We start from the raw sequence: 26,658 nt of genomic DNA, 5'->3' as shown, positions 1-26,658 counted from the left end.
GTAGCTACAGCTCACCAGAGGCCTTGAGAGAGGACTGACTGATGGGTGTCCCTAGCGAGGCCCTGCAGTCAAAACCATTAATTTTCTCAACAACATTAGGAGGTAGGCATCACCTTTGCTATTTAACAGATGGAAACACTGAGACCCAGAGAAGTTACTCTGCCTAATATCACACAGCTGCTAATAAAAATCGGGGCTCATACTTGTGTGCTATGTGTTAGGCATTTTCTAGAGGCTTTAGGTGAATAGATTAATCTTCACAAAAGCCACAGGAGGTGGGGGCCATTATGATCCCCTTATGGGTGAGGAAACTAAAGCACAGAGAAGTTAAGTAATTCGACCAAGGGCACACAGCTACTAACCAGAAGGCCTAGCTTTGGAAGTCAGGAAGCTTTGTTCTTAGTTGGAGCAGAGATTTGAGCTAGGGTCTGCCCCACTGCCCATGCCTCTGCGTTGGTGACCCTGTGCACGTCCCCCTCAGTACCTTACCTGTCGGCTGTGTCCTGGGCTGGATATGCTTGAAGGACTGGACTGTGACAAAGGTAGGCTGCTATTTTTCCCAACCTGAAAGACACCAGCGAGGCCCACTCAGATCCGCCAGCCCGTGAAAGACTCCCGGGACCCTGCGCCGCCCGGGGTACAAGAGCGCCATCCCTCCCTCCGAGCGGTGCATGGCTAGTGTTTCCATCTCAGATGGCAAAGGAGATGAAAATGCCTTGGGGGGCATCTTGCTGACACCCTTCCCGGCCCAGAGAGAAAGCAGAATGGAGGGGAACTCTTCATTCTGCTTCCCAGATGTAGACCGTGAGTTTCAGGGGGTGAGGATAAAAGCATCTGGCAAGAGGCCCGACCCCTCCTGGTGGGGCATTTAACCCTGCAGAGGCCCCAGTTTTTCCATCCCTGACCTCGCAGAGCAGTCCCAGACCCATCTGGTTTCCAGCTCAGATTCCCTTGGACTAGCTCAGGATAAAAGCCTGCATCTTTTTCCGGGTCAGTTTTCTTGGCCAGAAGACATAGCCAACACCTTGCTATTCTTCAGAAAACAAGGCAAACGGCGCTGGGGGCAGGTGGGTGTGGCTATGGGGCTCCTTCCCTTTCTCTGTGACCATCCTGGGCACCTGGGGAGCTCGTTCCTCAGGTGATTACCCTTCTGGCAGGCAGCTCCTCCTGGAGCCTATAGAGACCTATAGAGAGCATCGTCCGCTACGTTAACTCACCTTTGCATAAAGATGTTTGCCTTACATTGGCAGTCTTGTTTTGGTTCAATTTAATATCTCTGTGGCAATTCTGGTCTTATGCTTCCCAGATACAATTTAAGAGAGCCCTATTTGGTTCCCAAAGCCCATACCTTGAATTTCTCAACCTATGTTATGCTTCTCCAGTCTCCTAACGGGATCAACACTGATTGCAAAGGCCTTTCCCCAACACTTGGAAATCACCAGTGGTGACCCTGGACAAAGCCTTTTCTTTCTTTCTTTAAAAAAAAAAATTTTTTTTTTAACATTTATTTATTTTGGGAGACAGAGAGACAAACCATGAGCAGGGGAGGGGCAGAGAGAGAGGGAGACACAGAATTTGAAACAGGCTCCAGGCTCTGAGCTGTCAGGACAGAGCCCAATGCGGGGTTCAACTCACAAAACATGGGATCATGACCTGAGCTGAAGTCAGATGCTTAATCGACTGAGCCACCCAGGTGCCCCTGGACAAAGCCTTTTCTTAATGGCCTGGTGACAAGCACCCAGGCAAGTATTGCCTGCATTAGGGAGCCAGTGCTGGCTAGACCAAGGCAGCTGTTCAAGTAATCTGCTTTTTTGATTTCCCTCCTGATAAATACTCTGCTGGAGGCTCATCTGCTCCTTTCAGGACTAATGCATTATGTTTACTAAACTTTTTCATTCATTCATTTTTGACTAATTCATTGTGTTTACTAAATATTTCATAGAGTCCTGCTGACCCAAGAACAAACAGGGCAACATTAACACAGAGGCATGGGGGTTAAGAGTCTAGACTCCAGAGTCAAATTGCCTAGGTTTAAATCTCAGCCCTACTATTTCCTTGCTGTATGACTTTGGGCACATTGTTTAACCTTCCTGTGCCTCGGTTTACTCATTTGTAAAATGGGGGTAATAACAGGTAACAATGAAAGGAATTAATATATCTGAAGTGCTTAGAACAGAGCCCATCCCAGAAGTAAGTGTTAGCAGCTAGAACTTTATATAAAGTGGGTGACACTAGGTGCACCTGGGTGGCTTAGTCGGTTAAGTGCCTGACTTTTGATTTTGGCTCAGGTCGTGATCTCACGGTTCATGAGTTTGAGTCCCACACTGGGTGTTGTGCTGACAGCACAGAGCCTCCTTGGGATTCTCTCTTCCTCTCTCACTGACCCTCCCCGGCTCTCTCTCTCTTTCAAAATAAATATATAAATAAATAAAAACTTTTAAAAATAAAATGGGTGACACTATAGCCTTGTTGCTCAGGGTGTGGCCTGTAAGCCAGAGAGTGGCACCCCAGACCTGTTGACAAAGAGTCTGCAGGTTCATAAGACCCCCAGGGGCTGCCTGTGCAAGTTCAAGTTTAGAAAGCCCTGGTTCTACCCTTCATCCTGAGGCCTGGAGGTGGCCTGGACCAGCAGCTTAGTCTGTGGGTGCCAGCCCCTTTCCTCTGCACCACTGGAATTGGGGGCGGGGGGGGGGTCAGATGGTGGCACATCTGCAGCAGCCACAGGGCTCTAGTGGGAGGACTTACATCTCCCCCTGTCTCCCCTTGGCCTCAGTGTGCAGCCTGTCCGGCCCCCGAGATCCAAACGTGCGGTTTCTCAGGTGTTTACCTGTGATTTGTGAACCACCCCCCCAGATGTTCTCTTTGTGAGGTTGTAACAAGTCTCATATAAAGATGACATAAAAATTAAAACATCTGTTTAACTGCCTCTCATCCCTCCATAGTCCTCTTCCTTAGACAGGGCTGGCCTTAGGGTCCAGCCCACTTCATTCTAAATGTGGGCAGCTGTAGCCCCCTGTCCGCCCTGCTGCCCCGGTGGGGCTCAGGCTCGGGGGGGGGCCCTCCCACCACCTCTGCCCTCTCCTAGCAGAGTCTGGAGGGGGTGGGCCTTTGCTAAGTAGCTCCCCCGCCTGGGGGAAAAGATCAGATTTGAGGATGGCTGGTCTTGGGCTCTTCTCAGACCACGCCCCACTTTCCCAGACTTCCTCACAACACACCCTCCTATTTGCAGGTGGCATCGGACCCTTCTGTGCCTATAGGTGTGAGATGCAGTTTTATCATAGGAGGAGGTGGGGCCGAGGTTGCCTGGAAGAGTGGGGATAGCCAGTCACCCCGGGAGGCAGTAGCACCGCCTACCATAGCCCAGGTGGCCCGGGTCATCACTGGACCTGCCTGGGCCTCGGGCTCTCACGGAGGGGATTCCCATAGACCAGATGTAATGAAATTGTGCTCAAAACTCAAGATCCAAAAGCGACAGAAGAGGAGGCGGAGCTCAGACTCTCCCTGTGCCTCAGCGTCCCCCTCTGTAGAGTGGTGCTGACAATTGCACCGACTGCGCTGGGTGGTGAGGTTTAAAGTAAGTGACATGCGCGCAGCGCTCGCTCGTGACAGCTTACTTAGCACGCAGCGGCAAAGTACTCGTCAACTACTCGGTTCTCGGAACGGAGGCTGCTCTGTTACCTGAGCTACCTGGCTGAGCAGGGGCACTGCCCAGCTCCCTCTGCCCCCCCAGAGCCCGTGAAGGCAGCGCCGGGAGGCCCCTGGAAACACGGGTCCCTTACCTGCCGAGAGGAGGTGCTGTTAACGGGATCGGGCACCGGTGCGAGAAGGCCGGGTGGGTTCTTTTTGTGAACGCTATTCATACCAGGCATTTTAGTGATTTTACAGGCTTTGCTACTAGAACTCGAGTTCTTACGCTTTTTTCCTTCTGATTTGTCAAAAGAGAGGGGCAGCGAAGACACGGCATTGTGTGAGGCCAGAGAGAGGTCCCCTGCAAGGGAGGGCACAGAGAGGGGACAGGAGTCACTGCTGCCGCCCACCGAGCCCACGTGTCTCACTATGTCCGCGGGGCCACTGGGCAGCGAGGTCCGTCCTGAGGGCTCCAGTTTGGCACTGAGTGGGCTCACCCCATTGTTGGAGTTGTGCACAGACAGACTGTTATAGGGAGGGGCCGCCTGATAGGAGTTCAAAGCTGAACTGGCATTCAACACACAGTTCTTTTTGTGGGGCCCTGATAATGGAGACGAGAGGGATGTCTGCAAGGATAATGAGGAGGAGGAGGAGGAAGTCGAAGGCTGCGGCTTCCTCTTTTTGTTACTTGGAGACTCGTCGCTACGGGCGGACAGGTCTTTGACTTTTGAGGATTTGCTGGTTTTGGTTTTGGATGGCTTGTGGGATGGGGAAGGGATGGCGGCTGGTATCGGGGACACGGCGGATGGGGCCTTGAAGGTTGAGTCCATGATGCTGAGGGTTGCAGCCACATGGGGGAAAGCTGTGGTGTGTGACATGAGGGCGCTCGGGTCCGGCGACGCCACAAAAGCTGCGTTTGAGAGCATGGCTGATGTCATTATGTAAGAAGAGGTGAGTCTCGAGCTGATGGGGGCTGAAGGAAGATACACAGCACTGGGGTTGCTGAAAGGCTGTAAAACGGATGCTGGAACGGGGGTGGAGGTGTGGGCTGCTGGCGAGGGCATGGGGCTATCTGCCGCAGGAGGGATCTTCCTAAACATGAGAGAAGAGTGAGAGAGAAACCGTGAGAAACAGGCTTGGCACTGCTCCAGAGGCTCAAGTAAGCGTGAGCCTCAGGGCTACAGAGGAACCCCAGTAGAACCAGACTATGGAGGATGAAGCCTTGGAGGATGGCGGACTCTGAATTATGGCCCTTCCCTGTGGCTCCCCCCATTGCAACATCCAGCAACCTATATTGAATGCTTTCAGGTTTTCACATCCTTGTCTCCACGCTTGGCTACCGGATAATGGCTGATTTGGCTTCGTGAATAAAGGCGAATGTTATTTAGAATAGAAATTTCCCCAACAGTGTTCTTGCTCTTTTTTTTTTTTTTTTTTCTGGCAGTGATGAAGGTGGTTTTTAATGAGCAGTAGTCATTTCACAGTTAGGTCCCGGCTTGAAGTAAGAGGTGTGAGGACAGGGCTTTGCCACCGGCACCCCGGGGTCACCCCTGCACACTGCCGCTCAGGGCTTCCCAGCCCCTCCTGTGCCCTGCCTCCCCCCCTGCTCCCAGGCCAGCATTCTCGGGCCTTTGCTGCCTGCAGGCTCCGGTTTACTCCAGAGAGGCGTGTCCACGTGAGCCTGGGGCTGCTGTTGCTGATTTATTTCTATTCACCTCACCCAACCTTGGCTCTCGCTCTGGGGAGCTACAGTGGGGGTGTGGCTGCCCTCCCACAGGCCTCCCCATCTCTGTGTCAGGGTGAGGTGAGAAGATAGGGACCCGCATATATCCAGACAAGGGGATCGGGACTTTCCACTTTGTTCTGAAGACAGATGCAGGATGTGGGCACAGGAGAACACAAGGTCGGGGGGAGGAGGGTCTTCCAGGAGGTTGGGGGTCCCTGGGAGCAAACTCCCTGTCTCCTGTACTCTGTGGAACCAAGGGCAGCACCCAGTGGCGGGTCACTCTTGGGCCTGCCTATAAACTCTGTCTTTTGACTCCCATGTCCAAACCATGGCCTGGGTCAATATTGCTGCTACTCTGGGAACCAGGAGGAGGAGCATAGGGGCTTTGGGGGTCACCGTTCGTTCCTGATTTTATTCTGCAGGAAGGGATACTGACCTCAGGAGCCAGGTGAGTATTTTCAAACGGGCTCTTTCCTAGTTCTCCCCTTGCTCCCCACCCCCCCACCCCCCACTTTTGCCTGGAAATCATTTTCAGTGTAGCTGAGCCCCCCACCCCCACCCCAGCAGTTAGGAACTAGCTCTCTTTCTTTGAAAGTGGTACTTGAAGGTGGGCAGGCTTGGGGCCTGCACCCCCATAGCTTCGAGCAAGATGTGAGACGAGGCCTCTCGAAAGCCCTTCTGTCCTTGGAGGCCACTCTCTTGGCTGCAGCAGCAGGATGAGGCCCCACTGTGAAGGAAATGCCTCTCCTAGCGCTGCCCTGAAGATTCAGTGTCCTGCCTGCAATTTGGTGGAGCCTATGGTTTCCATCTTTAGGGTGGAATCCAGAGGAGTCCTTGAATACAGAAGCACAGTGTCCTTGAAAACATCAGATCAAACAGATCAAATATAAGAGAAAAATGTTGCCAAATCCACTGTGGCCACGATGATGTTCGAAAATCTACTTTTTCTTAGGCCTAAAGAACGTAAAAGATCCTGTCCACACTAAATCAGTGCTACGTTAGTTCTTGTTGCAATGAACTAATGAGTGAATGGATGGATGGATGGATGGATGGGTGGGTAGGTGGGTGGGTGGCTGGATGGGTGGGCAGGTGAATTCTCAGCAGCAACATAACTAAGCATGCTGGGCAAGGACTCCCATGATATCAGACCGGAAAGGTCTAGACACGCCCTTAAAACTGTCTGGCACTGCACAACCCCTTCCTGATGCTTTAGGGGCGATTCCTTGGAACGTGTGGCATGAGCACACTCTCCCTGCTGTCTCTGTTCCTGGCTGTGGTGCCACAGGCAATCCACTCCATCTTTCCCTGACTCAAGTTTCTTACTAGCTAAAATGTGGATAGAAATACATGTGGGCAGAGGTTTGCAGTTACTTGTAATAAATGTTATTTTCTGAATACCAGATGGCTCATTTAGAGAGGACCCCAGTCAGTGCCCTTCAGTGGGATCTACTCTGAACGTCCCAATTTGTAACTTTCCCATTCAATAGTATAAATGTGTGCTTCAACTTGTGTGGACAAGCAGGGCTGAAGTCCCCAGTCTTGCCCAGCTGGCACTCAGGACTGGGATGGATGCTACTTTTTAGCCTACTCTCTATCCCGTTCCTTCTTTCCCCCCACTAATCATAAGTGGATAGCAGAGGCAGAGGGGAGAGAAGGCAGGGGAGTGAGGGGCATGTGGAGGCTCACTGTCCCGGGGGGGGGTCCCTCCCCCTCCCCCCCCATCCCGTGCTAAATAGTTTATATGTTTTTCTAGGTGCCAAATGGCAGCGGATTTCAGCTTTGCGGACTGTGCCCTGGTTTAAACTTTGCACGCCGGCCTAGGGAAGTCCCGTACAAAAGCCCACAGATGCGCATAAATTACTGACAGTGCCCATCCTCCCCTGCCAGCTGGCATGGAGATCCAGATGCTGACCTGGCTGAAAGAGAATACTGTGTTGGCGTCTCCTGATGCAGAGTTAAATGCTTGTTAAAGAAAAAAGAGTCTTGGCCGTTCCTTTTCTTCCTAATGTCTTCCACGCCCCCATCGGCTGCCATCCCTCCAGGTTCGGGCCCGTCGGGGCCTGGGGTTTGGGCAGCGAGGTTGAGAGGGCAGCGGGGTGCTACGCTTTCCAGAGTTGACACCCAGGCAGCCCCAATGTTGCTCAGTGACAGCAGATTGGTTAGGCAAGTCCTGAAAAGGGGGGAGGGACCTGACGCCCTGTGGCTCGGGTTTCTGTGCCTGAGGAGGAAAGGAATATGGAGCTTGAGCTGACAGGACACCAGGTAGCGAAATACAGATCAACACATTCCTTCCACGTGTCCGGGATTTACACTTCCACAACACAGGAGAGCAAAGAGCGGAAAGAATCACCGGGGTGGGCTGCCATCTTGGGGGAACAAGTGCAGAAGGATAAACAACCAAATAACTGAGAACACGGTAACCCCGCATGCAGCGCCCGTGTGTTGGCGTTTAGAATGGACACAGGCAGAAACCAAGGGTGCCTTTTAGACACACTGAGCAGTCGCTTCAGTGGGAAGAAACGATAAGCTTCTCTTGTGGCCCTTTCCTACTTTGTGGCAAGTGTCAACGTTGAGTCCACTAGGCCAGTTTACGGCACACACTGTGGGGCTTGTTTCTGCTACGAGCTTGGGTCCAGAAGCTCTTTGGGCGTCGTGGTGAAAAGGGGCTGCCTAGGAGAGAGGAGGGAAGCTGGGGGAGGGGCAAGCTCTGAATTCTGTTCCCAGGCCCACCACCCACAGCACCCTCCCTTGTCTCAGGAAAGCCTTCCTGCCCTTCCTGGGCTTCCCTGGGCAGGCAGGGTGAGGGGTTTGGCGTTGGCCTTTCCCGGGCCTAGACCTGAGGGATCCATGACTCTAATGGGTTGTGAGGTCTTAAGAACTCACCTGGGTAGGGGTGGGGGTGGGGGCTGCCAGTGGGCTTGAGTGGCCGGCACTGGTGCTCCTTATGTGCCGTGGTTGGAGAGGGTCTAGCTTGTCATTCTCTCATAGTGGCATTTGCCTAAATCAGGAAGTTTTCTTCCCTTTTTATGACTCTCCTATTGGGAGGTGTTGGAGAACAAAGGGGGCTCAGAGAGATGGAATAGAAGCTGGGGTTTAGGGTGGAGAGAAACACAGGGAGAGGCGAGGAGAGAGATCTAGCTAGGTGGGAAGGGCCAAAGACAAGCTTAACCAACTTCAAACATCGCCTGGGCTCTGCCTTGTTGGCCGCTGTACATATTTTTTCCACAGGACATTAAACAATTAGAAATCGGTCCATAACCATAGTGAAGTTTTTAGCATCGACACTGTAGCATTGACATTACAAACAGAGGCATATTCTTAGTATCCTTAGATGTTCTCAGTCAGAGCATAAAGGCCCTTTAACACTCTTGCATACATGAGATCTTATCTACTACTCTTTTCACCTAGTTTAGAAGATTACCAACAGAAAAATGATCTCCAAAGAAAGACAAAGCATACCATATATCCAATGCGTCTCTGAAAAACTGGGGGCAAGGCATTAAGAAGCGCTGACATTAAAGAATTAATCATGGATCCTGTTCTCAGAATCATTTTGCTCTACGAAAAGCCAACTACCAACATTGATCTAGAAAGCTGGGGTTCAGACCATCGTGGGGCAGCTCTGAGCACATACAGCACGAAAACTGCACACTTACTTCCACATCTGGGAATTCAAGTGTTTTTCTACCATGGAGTTTAGTGCGAATCGAAAACGATCCCATCTTCTATCAAACACATAGTACCCTCGTCCCATGAGGCGACTCCCGAATGAGCAAAACTGTGAGGAAAAAAAAAAAAACATTTAAATTTTGATTACAGGTTAATAAGCTAATATAGACCATGCAGAGAAAAATAACATTTGCACAAAAACACACAGGGGTACAATTTTACTCAAAATAAAGAAGCAAATAGTTCCGAAGCCAAAAATATTTCTGCGGTGCTTTCGTTTGTGTTTTAGATTTTCTGCAGAACTTGTTGTTATGACTCAACAATAGTGACATTCAGTTTTCTGTGGCACAGAGGGCTACCTTCTCTACACCTGGACCAAACCAGCATTTTAGGGTAAAAAATCCCCGCAAAAAACAAACAAAAAAAACCCCAAAAACAGCAACAAACCAAACCAAACTGAGAACAACCAGCAGCCAGGGTGATTTTTCAGCACTGCCCGCTTACGGTGTCATCCATCCATCTTCTCCGGGGACTCGGCGGTTCCCTGCCTCTCATTACGGTCACAGAAGCTGCTTGTCCTGATGCAATCTGCCATCTGGTTGGAGCTTTCCTATCTGTTGTCAACAGAGCCACTTGACTTCCAACTAGGCTGAACTCCTTCCTTCCCTAGTCCTGACCTCACGTCCGCCTCTCAGCACTTCTAGGCAACATGTCACCACCACCAAGCTTCCATTTGTGCTGTTCCCTCCGCTGGCCACCCCCTTCCCTCTTCTCTTGCAGTCCCAATTCTCCCCTCCCCCAGTGCCGTAATTGCGACTCTCATTCCCAATGGCCCTTATCTGACCAGCCTCGCCCCTTTGAGCTCTCACGGCACACCTACTACATACTTTACTACATTTCACCATGGAATCACTACATGGCTGTTTTGTGTGTGTGTGTGTGTGTGTGTGTGTGTGTTTAATGTTTATTTTTGAGAGAGTGAGAAACAGAGCACGAGCAGGGGAATGGCAGAGAGAGAGGGAGACACAGAATCTGAAAAGGCTCCAGGCTCTGAGCTGTCAGCACAGAGCCTGCTGTGGGGCTTGAACTCACAAGCTGTGAGATCATGACCTGAGCTGAAGTCGGACGCCAACCAACTAAGCCACCCAGGTGCCCCAGCTGTTTAACGTTCTATGTAAATACTGCCTATGCACCTGGCTTGATTATAAAGGTATCAAGACTGAAAACCTCATTCTCCTCTTCCTCCTCAGTATGAGGTTGGTAGGGAAGGGATTTGGGCTAAAGAATGGATTGGAGAGACAAGGTCCCACACAATGTTTATAGCAAATCATCACATTTAAAGCACAGGGCTGAAACATGAGCGGTAAAGATGTTTAATGAACGTCACTGGATTATGATGTTAGGGCAGGCAGAAGGCCGGTAGACAGAAACACAAGTGGACTCTGAGAAGGTGGCATGTGGCTGGTCTAGAGCTCAGGCGAGTCTGCATACGACTCTATAACTCAAACACAGCTTCTCCTCTTTCCCCCAGACCTCCCAGCAGCTCCCTGGCCTCCGTCCCAGACACAGTGCTGGGTTTGGACTCATTCCACAAACCCTTCCTGGAACCAGCCTTTGGAACAGTTCTTAGGAGGAAATGCAAGACCTTTTCTTTGTTTTGTTTCTGCTTATGTTTTGGGGGTTTTGCATTAGAATTTTGCCACCCATCAAATCTGGTACTCCTGATGAAAAACTCTTTTCTGCACTCTGATTATCAAGTGCTTACTGATTGAGCAAGAAAATATACAAAGGGGATTCTCCAATGTGGAAGCTGGTCCCCAGCAGCATGTGGGACCTGTTCCAGGTCTAGGCATCTTTTCTTCCTGCATCCCAGTTGCTAAAGACACCCTGAATGACTGTTTCGTTACAAAAAATGATTTAATGTATCAATTGACCATGAGAGAAAGGACAAAGCATAGAAACAATCCATGGCCTTTCCATTTAAATCAGCAGAACATTAAGGGCACACAAATCTGCCCTGCCCAGAGTTGAGCTAATCCACTGTAGCCTGGCAGTTTGTCATTTGGACAAATATCCTGCACTCTGGAGTCTGGCCTTCTGGTAGAGCCCAATCTCTTTTTTAGACTTGGAAGCTGGAGGCCCTCTATGTCTCTCATGCAATATAGCTGCAAGGTTAAATGCCCCAAGAGGCTCCTGTTCTCAGTCGCACACTGTGCCCTCAGCGGAGCTATAGGTCTTCACTGCACGGGCCACCATGGCAGATTCCACTGGTAGCCGGTCTCATCAACCGCCATCCCACCCCCGCTTCTCCCCACCCTTTCCTTGCTAATGGATCTGCACTTTTGTTCTGATATCGACATAGAGCAGGCAGCACGGAAAGGGGGGTCTCTTCCCAGAACCTTGAGAAGAATCATGGCTACTTTCATCCCGTGTCACTGCAATCCCATCCACCAACTGGTGTAGGAGTGGGCATGTGACCCGTTTCTGCCAGATGTGAATGGAAGCCTGCTGGGGGAGCTCATTGGAAGATTTTCTTCCCCGAGAAATGACAGAAGCTGGCTTCTTAGAAAGACTCCCTTTCCATTCGTCCCTTTCCACTCTTTGGAGAATACTACTGGGTGAGGATGTGACCAGAGCTGTTGCAGACACAGTGAGATCATGTAGGACAGGCAGAAAGGGTTGAAGGGATTCTCCCTCAGAAACACCATATTGCAGGGGCGCCTGGCTGACTCGGTCGGTTAAGCGTCTGACTTTGGCTCAGGTCATGATCTCACAGTTCATAAGTTCAAGCCCCTCATCAGGCTTTCTGCTGTCAGCACAGAGCCCACTTCAGATCCTCTGTCCTCCCCTCTCTCTGTCCCTCCCCAGCTCTTTCTCTCAAAAATAAATAGACACAGGAAGGAAGGAAGGAAGGAAGGAAGGAAGGAAGGAAGGAAGGAAGGAAAGAAACACCATATTGCAGAGATGCTGAGCCAAGCTTGGAACCACCTATCTCTGGACATCCTGTTAGGTGAGAGGAATAAACAACCATGGTGTATATACACTGTATGGGTTCAATTTTTTATTCCTGGCAGTCAAAGGCATTCCTCATTTGTCCCTATTTCTGTACTGGCCAAGCAGCAAAGTCTTAGGCTGCTTGTGAACCACAGGTCAACATCATTCCCAGAAATAGGAAGTGAATTGGCCTTCATTCATCACACAGATAGAAGGGAGGAGGAACTCACTCCATCTTGATGCATGATTGATTTTTTTTTTTTTTTAAAGATCTTCTTTATTTAAATAACCTCTCCACCCCACACGGGGCTCGAGCTCACAATCCCGAGATGAAAAGTCGCATGTCTCACTGACTGAGCCAGCCAGGTGCCCGATTCAGGATTGGTTTTATCTACACAGCCCATGACATTGAGGGACAGTCGAAGCTAACCTTGCAGGGCTCAAGCTGGGAGCAGAGCAACCTGGCTGTGGGGTCCCATGTTCCAGGACCCCCTGCCTTTAGCTCTGTGATGGTAGCACCAGGCAGTCCCTTCTTAAGTGTTTGGAAGGCAAACATAAACAAGCCTTCAGCTCATGCCTCCTTACATTTCCCACCTTGATTTCAATGACCTGAATTGTCAAAAGTGGACTCTTTCAAGGAATTGGGAAGGAATTGTACCTTAATGTTAATCGCCAATCATGCTGACATGAAATGCTTCCTCCTCTCCTCTCCTCTCCTCTCCTCTCCTCTCCTCTCCTCTCCTCTCCTCTCCTCTCCTCTATACACTCTCTCTCTCTCTCTCTCTCTCTCTCTCAGTTCTGGTGCCATATGGTCACACTTACTAATAACAATAAAACTCCAAATCAACGGGAGAAAGGCGGCTAGTGCTGACACCTGGCACACCGCTAAGACAGACGGTTTCCAAAGCAGGCGAGGCAGACGAACTCTGGAAAACCAGAGGCTCCATATTCCGATGCGCAAGGCCACAAGGCCAGCTCCCCAGTGGGCTTATATAAACACCGTTTCTCAAGCATCCTTGGCCTACAGATACTCAGGTGTTTAAAGGATTATAACCAGTAGGGAGCCCTGCCCTTTCCTTCTGTGATTTTCAAGGGTATTTTGAAGGCAATCATTCAACGTCAGGGTGTACCTTTCCATAAAACACTGTGTTGGCAGCCTCTCCTTGGGAGTGCGTGCTGTCTGACATGATGACCTAAATGCCCTCAGAGCACTGGGTCGGGGGAGGGGGGAGGAATGCATGGATGGAAACAAGGTGGCCTACCGCAAGAGGTCTGGGGTGGTGGGTAGAGAAATGACAGTCTAACTTCTCGGGTTCGTCGGCTCCGTCCATCTCCCCTTCATCACTTGACAGTCGGCTGGTGAGGTCACCTCCAGCTGGGGGTAGCGGGGGTTCCGGAGTGCAGCCACTGTGATTTGAAGATGTGTTGCTACTGATGCTATTTGCAGATGATGGTCTAAGGGCAAGGAGAGAAACGGACAGAATAAACTTTTCTGAGGCAGCAAGACCCATTCAGCTGAAGGGAGCTCGGAAGGAGACCCATCGGCTTTCTCGACGTACCAAGGAAGGCAGGTCAATGGCAGATTGACACAAGGCAAAAATTCAGGCTGAGAGCAGGTTAGCTCTCGGTTAGAGAGCCGACCAGCTCTCTAAAATGATCCCATGGAAGTTAGGCCCTGCTGGGCTTCAATTCAGGCACCAGGGAAAACTCCCATAGTGTAAGTGGAACATAAAATACAGTACTGTAACAGAGAATTAACTTCAAACCAGTCTTCTAATGAATGCAGTCACAATTACTCATCTCTTTGCACCTAAGTAATTTGCACTTGCCAGATAGTTGCTTCTCTCTGAAAGTAGACCCTGACAGGAAGTTCAACAGAGTAAACAACTTCGAACCAATTAACAGACCATCGGTGATGATGAAGATAGACCCATACTTGTTGTTACTCTTAAATTATAGCTTTATGCAACTGTTACCCTACTGGCATGAAAAAAGGTTTTGTCCCAATGATGGGGCACAAGTCTCTTACTCCACAGCCAGATTTGTTTCTTTTTTTTTCTTTTCTCTCTCTCTCTCTCTTTTTTTTTATAAGTAAGCTCTATACCCAACGTGGGGCTTGAACTTATGACCCTGAGATCAAGAGTCTCATGCTTTGCTGACTGTGCCAGCCAGGTGCCCCCAGATCTGTTTCTTAATATCAAGTCACATGTAGTTCAATTGTATCTTCTGAGGATGGATGTGTCCATTTAATTTTTGACAAGCCACCAGAACTACAGGCTGGCATGACTGGCTTCTAGTGGGTTCTGAAGAAATAGGTTTCTTTTTTTTTTTAATTTTTTTTTTAACGTTTATTTATTTTTGAGACAGAGAGAGACATGTCTGAGCATGAACGGGGGAGGGACAAAGAGAGAGGGAGACACAGAATTGGAAGCAGGCTCCAGGCTCTGAGCCATCAGCCCAGAGCCCGACGCGGGGCTCGAACTCACGGACCGCGAGATCGTGACCTGAGCTGAAGTCGGACGCCCAACCGACTGAGCCACCCAGGCGCCCCAGAAATAGGTTTCTTAATGAAGGCATGAATGAGTTCCTTGTGTATGAACAAAACCTAGCAGATCTCATCTCAATGACGGCTGAGCTTATAGAAAAGCAGTGTCATAGTCAGAAGCACTACATGCTTCACAAGCAGCAAAAAACAAAACAAAACAAAGCAAAACCAAAATCAAAGACAACACATTCATGTTGGTAAAAGAGTTAGAAGAGGAATAGTCAAAGTTAGCTGTCAGTTGTTTTTTCTGCTTTTTCACTTTCATCAGGTGATTGTCCAAGGAGAAATAAAGGGAGAAAAGAAGTTTTGGAGAAAAAAAATTAGTTTTCTGTATTCTTCTCTGAAAGCTGCCCCTTCAAGCAGTGTGAAACAGCACCGTTGATTTTCTCCCTATTCCCTCAACTTCCCTCGGAATTCTTCGTTGCTCTGAAATCTTTCCAACTGTCAAATACCTGAGTTCAAACCAGATCCCCAAAGCACAGTCATTTAACTTAATTATTTATTAATGTTTATTTATTTTTTGAGAGAGCGTAAGTGTGGGAGGGGCAGAAAGAGGGGAACAGAGGATCCGAAGTGGGTTCTGTGCTGACAGCAGTGAGCCTGATGTGGGGCCTCAACTCACGAACCGTGAGATCATCACTTGAGCCGGAGTTGGACGCTCAACGGACTGAACCACCCAGGTGTCCCAAACACAGTCATTTAAAGCAAAGCCGCAAAGGTCCCAAACGTCCATCAACAGATGAATGGATAAAATGGTATATCCATACAATGGAATGTTAAACCTTAAAAAAGAAGGAAATTCTGTCACATGCTACAACATGGATGAATCTTGAAGACATTATGCTAAGTGAAATAAGCCAGTGACAAAGGACAAATATTGTATGATTCCACTTATATGAGGCACCTAGAATAGTCAAGTTCATAGAGACAGACACTAGGACAGTGGTTACAGGTGATGGTGGATGGGGAATGGGGAGTTAGTGTTTAATGGGTACAGAGCTTCAAAATGAGATGATAGAAAGTTCTGGAGAGGGATGGTGGTGATGGTTGCACCACAAGGTGAAGGTACTTATGCCACATACTGTACATGTAGAAACGATTAAAATGGCAAATTTTACATTATGTATATTTTACCATAGTAACGAAGCCCATAAGAAACCAAACCCAAGGCCCCAGGTGGTTTTTTTAGTGTTACTACAAGAACTCTGTTGCTGTGACACTTTGTTCCTGACTGTCACCTTCCCATATTTATGAAAACAAAAATGCCATTCATTCTGCATGTTCAAAGTGTATGGTCCGGAGGACACATCTCCCCAGGTGCATTGCCACATACCTACTCCCTTGTATCAGAAGGGGCAACGTTATTGCCTATTTACGGCTGAAGACACATACAGGAAAACAATGCTGATAATGCTGAAACATATAAAGAAAGAAAGCAGCATCCATAATCCTGCCACTCAAGATCAAGTGCTATTACCATTCTGATTTATATCCTTCCAGATTTCTCTACTGTGCATACACGGGCACATGCATTTTTAAGCAAGAACTGGCTCACACTGTATATACTATTTTCAGACATGCTTTTTTTTTTTTTGCCTAGTGATGTTGTAGAAATCATTCCATGGGTAGAATTAGATCATTTTTAATATCCCCAATATTCCATAGTATGGATAGATCATAATTGACTGAGTTATTACTTAACTATGTCTATCGATGGACATTTATGTGGTTTCCAAAATTTCTAGCAGCCTCTTTTTGAGGCCTTTCCCACTGTGTTAGGACCTCCTTGTCCTACAGGAGATAAAAGTGAGCTGGATTTTATTTAGTGTGATTAATAGCATCACAGTTATGTAGGAAAATATCTTTACATTTATTATTATTATTTTAAATATTTTTTAAACTTTATTTACTTATTGAGAGAGAGGGAGAAGAGAAGTCGCCTCCCAAGCAGGCTCCGTAAGAGCCTGATGCAGGGCTCAAACTCATGAATGGTGAGATTATGACCTGACCCGAAATTAAGAGTCCATTTAACCCCTAAACCAAGAATGGGAATTTCACTTATCTTGCTAATGATTGATTTGTTAAAGGGTGTGAAAAATACATAATTTTTTTTTTTTCCTCTGGGGAGGTTGCAAATTTTCCTCACTTTTAAAAAGAGACACAAGGAAGTGGTCTCCACCTTCATCTGGAAGTACCAAGTACCACAGCCATCTTGCTATAAAACTTTGAACATGGGGGCGCCTGGGTGGCTCAGTCGGTTAAGCGTCCGACTTCAGCTCAGGTCAGGATCTCATGCTCTGTGAGTTCAAGCCCCGCATTGGGCTCTGTGCTGACAGCTCAGAGCCTGGAGCCTGTTTCGGATTCTGTGTCTCCCTCTCTCTCTGACCCTCCCCCATTCATGCTCTGTCTCTCTCTGTCTCAAAAATAAATAAATGTTAAAAAAAAAAATTAAAAAAAAAAACTTTGAACATGAAGCCCGAAGACCGAAGAGGGTGGAATAAAAGAAAGGCAGGGAATGTGAGCCGATTCCGCATCTTTGGGGACTGGTGCCCTGTCGCCTCTGGACTTCTTGTCACATGTGATAACAATTTTTTTTAAAAATTTTTAATGTTTATTTATTTTTGACAGAGAGACAGAGCATGAGTGGGGGAGGGGCAGAGAGCGAGGGAGACAGAATCCGAAGCAGGCTTCAGGCTCTGAGCTGTCAGCACAGAGCCCGACGCGGGGCTCGAACCCACAGACTGCGAGATCATGACCTGAGCCGAAGTCGGACGCTCAGCCGACTGAGCCACCCAGGCACCCCAACGATTTTTTTTTAATTTTAATTTTTAGAGAGAGAGAGACAGAGTGAGACAGAGAGTGAGAGAGAGAGCACATGAGCGGGAGAGAAGGGCAGAGGGAGAGAAAGAGAGAATCCCAAGCAGTCTCCCCATCAGTGCTCAGTAAGGACCCTGACATGGAGTTCGATCCCACAGCCCTGGGATCATGACCTGAGCCAAAATCAAGAGTGGGATGCTCAACTGACTGAGCCACCCAGGCGCCCTGCATGTGATAAAATGTTTAATTATTTAAGCGATCAGGAAGACTAGGTTTTCTGCTACTTGCACTTGAAACATCCCAATGGATACAGAGTGAACATGAGATTTTAACATACTTTGAGAAGACAGAACGTGTCTGCAGAAGTGTTAACTGCAGGGCCAGGAGCTGGCTGACCACAGAACCTGGAGCTACCTAGGGCTGCAAAAGTCATGGGTGAGGTGTGGGCTAAGTCTCGAGGGAGAGCTGAAGGTCTTCCCACGTGGTAGCTGGACCTACAGGTCAACACCACGACCTCACATGGCCAGATGATGCACCACTGCCCCTGCCAGGTCCCACCTTCTCCAACCAACTCTCCAACAAGAGAACAAAGGTTTACCCTGCAGAGAAACTGAACTGGAGAGACCCTAGACAAGGGGCTGCCGGGCTCGGCAGAGATCAGGAGAGAAGCACAGGGCTGGAAACAAGGTGACTGTGGGCCATCTCTAGTTAGTGGGCACTTCCGGAATCACCATGAAGGATTCATTCCCTGAGAAACTGAATGGCCTTGAAAAAGCTTCCAGATCTTGCCTTTGAGAATCCTTTTTGCTGACAGACCCCCACAAAGACTTCCAATCAGCCTGTTAGTGCTTCTCTTTTAAATGTGAATGGTTAGGCACCCCACCCCCCCTTCAGCTCAGGTCAGATCTCGAGGTTCATGAGTTCCAGCCCCACGTCAGGTTCTGTGCTGACAGCTCAGAGCCTGGAGCCTGCTTCAGATTCTGTGTCTTCCTCTCTCTCTGCCCCTCCCCTGCTTGTGCTCTCTCGCGCGCTCTCTCTCTCTCCCTCTCAAAAATAAATAAACATTAAAAAAATTTAAATGTGAATGCTTAGGGATCACCAAGCATTCCTGGAACATCTCCATTATGACACCGACTAGCCAAACATCAAATGCACAGCACGAAAGAAATCAAGATAGCAAAGGAAAGAGGAAACAACTAAAAAAAAAAAAACCTATCTTCAAAGATATTAGAATGGTATTACCTCTGCAAAATGATAGTATCTTGTATGATATTCTGAGAAGCAATTAGAAGTTCTTTTTATCTAAGAACCAGATCCTAGAATTTTAAAAAGTGAATCATAAGTGGATTATTTCACATACACTTTTGAAGGTAAAATAAAAGAAAATCTTTCAGAAAGTAGAACAAGAGATGAAGAGAAACAGGGGAAAAGAGGTAAAAGAATGAAAACATCAGAGCAAAAGGCTCAACATCCAGCTAATGGGAAGTCAATAGAGAGAATAAAGACAATAGTGGGGAGAAAATTAGCCAAGATGTAGCATAGGAAAATATCCCAGAAACAGGGATTTCCAGATGAAAAAGATCCACTGAGTACCCAGTACAATGAATGAAAACAGACCCATATCCAGTGATAACCTGAAATTTTAAAGCCCCAGGCTTCAGAGATTAAAAACTGATCACGCACAAAGAAATGAGAATCTGAATGATACCAAACTTCTCAATAAAAATTTTTGATGCTAGAAGCCAATCAAAAAATGCCTTCATAATTCTGTAGGGAAATGATTTTCTTTCTTTTTTTCTTTTTTGATGTTTATTTATTTTTGAGAGAAAGAGAGCACAAGTTGAGGAGAGGCAGAGAAAGAGGGAGACACAGAATTCGAAGCAGGCTCTAGGCTCTGAACTGTCAGCACAGAGCTCGACACGGGGCTCAAACCCACAAACCATGAGATCATGACCTGAGCCTAAGCTGGATGCTTAAGTGACAGCCACCCAGGTGCTCCACGCAGGGAAATGATTTTCAATCCAGTTACATACTCATAGAGATTATCAATTAAGTGTGAGGGTAGAATAAAAACATTCAGGGGTGCCTGACATCTTGAAGTTCTCGAGTTTGAGCCCCGCATTGAGCTCTGTGCTGAAAGCTCAGAGCCTGAAGCCTGCTTCGAATTCTGTGTCTCCCTCTCTCTCTGCCCCTCTCCCACTTGCACACACGTGCTCTTTCTCTCTCTCTCTCTCTCTCTCTCTCTCTCAAAAATAAATAAAAACATTAAAAAATTTTTTCTCAGGCGTGTAAGGGTTCTAAAAATTGACCCCCCTTGAACCTTTTCACAGGAAACTGATGGAGGAGATACTCTACCAAAATCAAGGAGCAAGCCAAGAGAGAGGAAGGCAATGGGATCCAGGAAACAGGTGCTCTGACACAGAGTGGGTGGAGAGACTTCCAGCATGGCACAAACTCTATTTTTCATTCTAAGTCTTTTGGTTCTATTTGACTTTTGAGCTATGTGACCATTTTACTTGGATTAAAAAAAATAAAGTTTCATTAAGGAAAAAAAGAAAACAAATGGTTGAAACACTTAAGAGTAAATTCTGCTTGCCAGATAAAAGAGCGATGAGGGGAGGAGAATTCTGGAGAGTGAAGCTGAGCATGGAAATCCGTGTCCAGAGCAGAATTGGCTCCGAGAGCGGAGCCGGAATCACGAGTGATGATGGTGTGCAAGGCACCAGTGAAGAAGGAGCTCTGAATGTGTTCCTTTCCAGGCTTGTTTCACTCGAGATGTATCCACCCTCCTGGCGATGATGGGAGACGCTTCCAAGACGTTCCAGCAGAGCCTGGGGAGGGAAGGAGTGTGCTGGAACCAACCTGTGTCTCAGGAAAAACAAGGCTTGGCAGGGAGTGATGGGGAATGGGACAACCAGTCATGGGAAGGTGTTGAAAACATTGCTCAAGTTTGGTAAGCTGCCATCCCCCTCAGCACGACATCACCCTCCGCTCTCCAGTTACCAGTCTGGTCTAAAGACAATGTACGTGATAAAGGTCCGTGCCCAGTTCCACTCAGGGAACCTTACAGAAAGTCCCCTCCCCCACCCCTTGGATGAGGCGTGAGCCTCGGGCTGTCTGAGTGCTTTGGGGAAGAGAACACAAGGCAACTGACCTTAACTGGGTCCTACTATGTGCGAGGCATGCAACGTACGTTTTCTTGTGCGAGTGACCCACTGCTTTAGGTGGGTATAAGTGCTATCTACACTTCTCAGATGAGGAAATGGGTGGCAAAGCTACTAACAAGTGGACATGAGACTTGATATGGTCTGCTTGACTTCAAAGCCCCCCATATTGAGAAACAGCTGTAGAAAAAGCAGAGGGACAAATATTCAGCCGAGGCTTACAGTGTAGCCCTAACATTTGTCCTAATGAGGCACAAGCTGGAGTTGCTTTCACTCCAGTAGCATCTTTGCCCTTTTTTAGGTATCTAGAACCTTCTGTCTGTCTCCGCACTACCCTTGTCAGTCTAAGAGTCATTGGATTTTGCCATTTTTATACTTTAAGATGAGATGTGCGAGCGTCTACGAGACAGAGGGGAATGTGCCTAGATTTTGTCAGTCTTGGCTTCCACAGCCTATCTTTTCCTCCCTCCCTCCTGGGGGCCAGAGACTGGCTTGTCAGAGCCTGGCTTAACCCTCTGCTCTCCTCCCCCTTTCCTAAAGAATCCTCATGGTTTTGGTTAGGCTGGTCATCCATAGCTCTTGGGATGTTCCCTTAGAGTCGGGACGAAGAAACAGAGCACAGTAGCATGTTATTCAAGGGCCCCCAGGTTGGTAAGCAGTGGCCAGAAGGATGGGCAACTGGAAATTGGGTGGCACCAAGGCCTTTATTACTCACACTGCTTTCCCATGAAATGCTACTACCACTGACTACCAGTTTCCATTAATTGAGTGCTTATTAGGAGCTTAGTACTTATCACTTAATTCTTCTTAGCTCTGCTTTATAGATGAGCTGCTTGAAGCTGGAGAAACCCAGAAACAGGATGGTGCTCATCTCGTTAGTAAGCATGGAGCTGACGTTTGCGCTTCCAGCCTTGTTCCAATGCTTGTTATCTGACTTAAACTTGTCCAGCTCTAGACCTAAGTTCTTTTCTCAGGAACCCTTGACAAGAATGGGTTGCAGTTCAAGAATATGAGAAGTGAAATATTTTCAAAATTGCCAAACAATATGTAAGAAATAAATTCACACAGGGCACCGGGGGGGGGGGGGGGCTCAGTTGGTTAAGCACGTGACTCTTGATTTTTGGCTCAGGTCACCATATCACATTCCGGATTGTGAGTTTGGGCCCCACATTGGGCTCTGTGCTGACAGTACGGAACCTGCTTGGGATTCTCTCTCTTTGCCCCTCTCCAGCTTGTGCACACGGGCATGTTCTCTCTCTTTCTCAAAATAAACAAACAAAAAAAGAAATTCACACGTGGTAGCATTTCCTACAAAAGGAATTCATGATTGCGAAGGGATTACAATACTTCCATTTACATGTGATAATTTTTTTGCCAATTAGCAATAATTACTGTGACTGAAATATTAAAATTTTTTTTTTAAACATTTTTTAAAAATTTTTTTTCAACGTTTATTTATTTTTGGGACAGAGAGAGACAGAGCATGAACGGGGGAGGGGCAGAGAGAGAGGGAGACACAGAATCGGAAACAGGCTCCAGGCTCTGAGCCATCAGCCCAGAGCCCGATGCGGGGCTCGAACTCCCGGACCGCGAGATCGTGACCTGGCTGAAGTCGGACGCTTAACCGACTGCGCCACCCAGGCGCCCCTAAAATTTTTTTTAATGTTTATTTATTTTTGAGACAGAGAGAGAGAGAAAGACAGAGCATGAACGGGGGAGGGTCAGAGAGAGGGAGACACAGAATCCGAAACAGGCTCCAGGCTCTGAGCTGTCAGTACAGAGCCCGACATGGGGCTCGAACTCACGGACCGCGAGATCATGACCTGAGCCGAAGTCGGCCGCTTAACTGACTGAGCCACCCAGGCGCCCCGTGACTGAAATATTATATGTATTGTATATCATGAATATGAGGAAACAATGTTTTATGTTTTAGGTGAGGACATTAAAATTCTTTTTTTTTATTTAAGATTTTAGTTTTTTTTTAATGTTTATTTATTTTTTACAGAGAAAGACAGAGTGTGAGAGCAGAGGAGGGGCGCAGAGAGAGGGAAACACAGAATCTGAAGCAAGCCTCAGGCTCTGAGCTGTCAGCACAGAGCCCAACATGGGGCTTAAACTCACGAACTGTGAGATCATGACCTCAGCTGAAGTTGGGTGCTTAACCGACTGAGCCACCCAGGCGCCCCTAAAGATTTTAGTTTTACGTGATCTCTATACCGAACATGGGGCTTGAACTTACAACCATGAGATCAAGAATCACATGCTCTACTGACTGAGACAGCCAGATGCCCCAAGGAGGGCATTAAATTCTGATCATGCTTTTTCAATCCCTGATTGTATGGCATTTCATCCTAAGTAAAACCAAGTGAAAAAGAACATTATTTCCCACAAAGTTTGAGCAGAGTTCATCCCTGAGTTTTCTGGTGCCTACCTCAACCTTGAAAAACATCTTTAACAATTATTGTTAGCCAACATTAATGCACCCCCTTTGCCTCTTCCATTCAGAGACATTCTTTTTGCTGATTAACCTCATTCTTTCTCTTTCTTCTGCTTCCTTATGAGAACATAAACACTTGGTATTTCTCTATTGACAAACATTCCCTGGAAAATTAAGTAAAAAAGGACCATTAAGAAGCAGCTCTTAAACCTCCACTGCCTGTTTTTGCTTTTTTAGCAGCTGCCCCATGGCTTCTCCGTTACACCAGGTACTCTGTCTGCTAGGGTGAGAAATGCCTCCATCTTGATGGTGAACCTGAACCATACAATAAAGGATGGTTTTCAAACTGGGTTCCCCGGAGCCCTTGGGGACTTGACAGGGATCCCTCGGGTGGGCTGGGGGGACAGCAGGCTGCGAGTTATATGTGTGATGGAAGCAGAGCTGAGCTGGAGTTAGGTGGAGGCAGGTCTGCTTTTTTTTTTTTTTTTTTTTTTTAACGTTTATTGTTGAGAAACAGAGAGAGACAGAGCATGAGCAGGGGAGGGGCAGAGAATGGGAGACACAGAATCTGAAGCAGGTTCCAACCTCTGAACTGTCAGCACAGAGCCCGATGTGGGGCTTGAACTCACGAACTGTGAGATCATGATCTGAGCTGAAGTCAGATGTTTAACCGACTGAGCCACCTACGCGCTCCAAGGTCTGCTTTTATATTGGGTACCATGTACGGTTTTGTAGGAATAAAAAAGTTCTACAGCCACAAAAAAGTTTGAAAGCCGCTGTACATAGGCTTGAATCCCCTCCCAGAAATTTGGAACAGAACCATCTGCTGAACTCCAAAGCTAAGGAAAGGTAATATCCTTCACCAACATCTGGCGTGACAGTAAGAAGTAGTTGTAAAATGATCCTGCAAAATAGTGGGACACATAAGTTGGTAGTAACAACACAGCAATGGTTATGATGCAGGAAATGTGTGTGTGGGGCCATTCCATCTACTGTGTCCTCCTGAACCTGAAGCCAAGGTCGGCGGTTCTGACAGAGGGACTCTGGCTATCAAACTGGATCTGGCTGGTGCCAGTGGAAGGCATGAAGGTGAGAACCCAGTAGATCAGTAACAACTGTCATCAAATATTTGCTTTTGCTTTAAAAATCAACTCCATCCCCTTCTTTTATAACTATGTTCTCTTTAATCTTTAAAAATTTTTTTTAAAAAGCTTATTCATTTTGAGAGAGAGAGAAAGAGAGACAGAGAGTGAGTATGCGAGCAGGGGAGGGGCAGGGAGAGAGGAAGAGAGAGAATCCCAAGTAGGCTCCCAACTGTAGGCTCATGAACTGTGAGATCATGACCTGAGCCGAAATAAAGAGTCGGACATTTAATCGGCTGAGCCACCCAGGCGCCCACAACTGTGTTCTCTTCATGCCTACTTGCTGACTAAACAATTACCCCTTGAGATTCATACTGTATGCATTAAAAATGATCTGAAAATACCACTATCTACAAGTCTCATATTTTATTATTAATGTTTCCTTTTCATGAAGTTCTGGGTATTTGAGTCTTATCTTCTAAACTCTAGATTCTTTTTTTTTTTTTTTTTTAACTTTTAATGTTTATTTTTGAAAGAAAGAGAGAGAGAGACAGAGACGGAGTGCTAGTGGGGGAGGAGCAGAGAGAGAGGGAGACACAGAATCCAAAGCAGGCTCCAGGTTCCGAGCTGTCAGCACAGAGTTCGACATGGGGCTCGAACCCATGAACCTCGGGATCATAACCTGAGCTGAAGTTGGACGCTGAACTGACTGAGCCACCTGGGCACCCCTAAACTCTAGATTCTTAAAAAGCAGGCTCTAATTTCGTTCATCTCTGTACTACTGCTTGGAAGTACCTAACATAGTTCAGGCATACCTCAGAGACATCACGGGTTTGGTTCCACCCCACTGCCATAAAGCCAATATTGCAATAAAGTGAATCGAATTCATTTTTGGGGGGGGGTTTCCCAGTGCATAGAAAAATTATGTTTACATTGTACTATAGTCTATTAAGTGTGCAATGGCATTATATCTAATTTACATACTCTAATTAACAAACACTTCGTTGACACAGAGACATAGTGCGCGATTGCTGTTGGGAAAATGGCACCGACAGACTTCCTCGATGCAGGGTTGCCCCACACCCTCAATTTGTAACAAACTGCAGTATCTGTGAAGCGCAATAAAACGAGGTCTGTCTGTACCTTGCTTATGAAGCAAGCACTAGATAAATATTTGGGAATGAAGGGCTCCCTGTCTTATTACCTGGAAATCGGTCGGCTGCTTAGTACCCCACGGCTCATCAAAACAGACACGCATAGATTTTAAATCGTTCTTAATCCAAATGGGTTTTAATTCTGTTTTCTGTTCTTTCCTTTCTGTCCAGGACAACCAAATAAAACCCCAAACAGATGGCTCAGCTTTCTTGGTGTGGAGGGAAATGTAAGGACAAACAGCCTCTGTGATGCCAATTTTCCTTTCGCCCCGATCAGAGGAGACTCGTGGAAAAAAAGTCACAAGATATCGTGGCAAATGGGCTCCTAAGGTGTGAGGACTACCCCACTCTGTGTCGGGAGCGTCCAACTAATCTAAAAACCCAGGCCACCAGAAAGTTGCCCGGTGGCTGATATAGCTCAGCCTTTCCAGGTATTAATTTCCAGATTACTCTTGCTCTGTAAAAACACACACTGTCTGAAATAGATCTGCTATGGTGATGATGATGATGGTGATGATGGTGATGATGGTGATGAGGATGACGACAGCAGGAACACCCACTGAACACTATACGGTGGGCATTGGCCGAGCCCCTTATGCCCGTGATCTCACTTACACTTCACAACCGCCTTACGAGGTAGGGCTCTTACGACTTCCAGATGCCACGTGATCAGCCCACACACGACCCAGCAAGGCAGAGCCACTTGACCAAGGACTCAGGGCTTCTACTGCCGAATGGGACTTACCTAGGAAGCACAGAGTTAGGCGGCCTGGATTTTGCAGGGGATGCGACTTTCGGTTCTGGCCCAGAGCTCCCCGAAGGTCCTGGCAGAGAGTCCTGCGCTGGCCCCGGTTGGTTTGGAAGTACTTCCCTCGCCGAAGTCAGGAGATGCTCTTTATCTTTAACTTCTTTTTCGCGGGACTTGGCTTTGTGTTCTGCCAGAAGGAGGTCAAATTGCTTTTTCCGGCCTGGGACTGCCCTCCGATGGCTTAGCGAATGTGTCTAAGGAGAAGAGAGATGAAAAGCACAGCCTCTTTGATCAGCACATAAACCTGCTTCCCCAGGCCCTCCATTTCAGAAACAGCAATTCATGGGAATTTGGAGGTGCTTGAAAAGTCAACTTCAAGGCAACGGCTCCTGTTCTGTGGCTGGGAAGAGGCAGACACCACACAAACGCAACCATGCCCTACACTCCTGGCGTTAAGAAGCCAAAGCTTCCTCCAGAAAATGGCTTAGGATGACCAGCTTCCGCACAGAGCCCACGGAAACCTCTCTGGATGAAAGGCAACGGTGAGGGCGCGCTAGAGTTAATCCAGGTGCAGGTGGGAGGCTGGCTTTGGCCCGGACACACACGGCGGGCCACCGGGCAGAGGGGGCCACGGCCTCGAGCCCGGGGAGCACTAGCACTTCAGTGTGAAATACGGGGGCCGGGGGCTACCCGAT

At 47.8% G+C, this 26,658-nt stretch overlaps 1 protein-coding gene across 5 annotated transcripts in view; it reads right to left on the bottom strand.

The window, feature by feature from the left end:
• The window catches only part of ATXN7L1 (ataxin 7 like 1), a 248,047-nt gene that overhangs the window by 3,760 nt on the left and 217,629 nt on the right, over nt 1-26,658 (bottom strand). For 3 of the 5 annotated variants that reach the window (XM_043588617.1, XM_043588618.1, XM_043588622.1), the window contains 6 exons: nt 25,961-26,217; nt 13,279-13,471; nt 9,010-9,131; nt 7,266-7,571; nt 3,780-4,719; nt 490-564 (listed from right to left, as the gene is read on the bottom strand). In XM_043588617.1, coding sequence (XP_043444552.1) covers nt 490-564; nt 3,780-4,719; nt 7,266-7,571; nt 9,010-9,131; nt 13,279-13,471; nt 25,961-26,217 — 1,893 coding nt within the window. The remainder of the gene's footprint in view (nt 1-489; nt 565-3,779; nt 4,720-7,265; nt 7,572-9,009; nt 9,132-13,278; nt 13,472-25,960; nt 26,218-26,658) is intronic. The other 2 variants (XM_043588620.1, XM_043588621.1) reach the window with 1 other exon arrangement.

Source organism: Prionailurus bengalensis, chromosome A2, assembly GCF_016509475.1.
Source record: "Prionailurus bengalensis isolate Pbe53 chromosome A2, Fcat_Pben_1.1_paternal_pri, whole genome shotgun sequence".
Lineage (NCBI taxonomy): Eukaryota > Metazoa > Chordata > Mammalia > Carnivora > Felidae > Prionailurus > Prionailurus bengalensis.
Note: the sequence above shows the minus strand (reverse complement) of the source record. Positions and strands in the feature narration are given on the sequence as shown.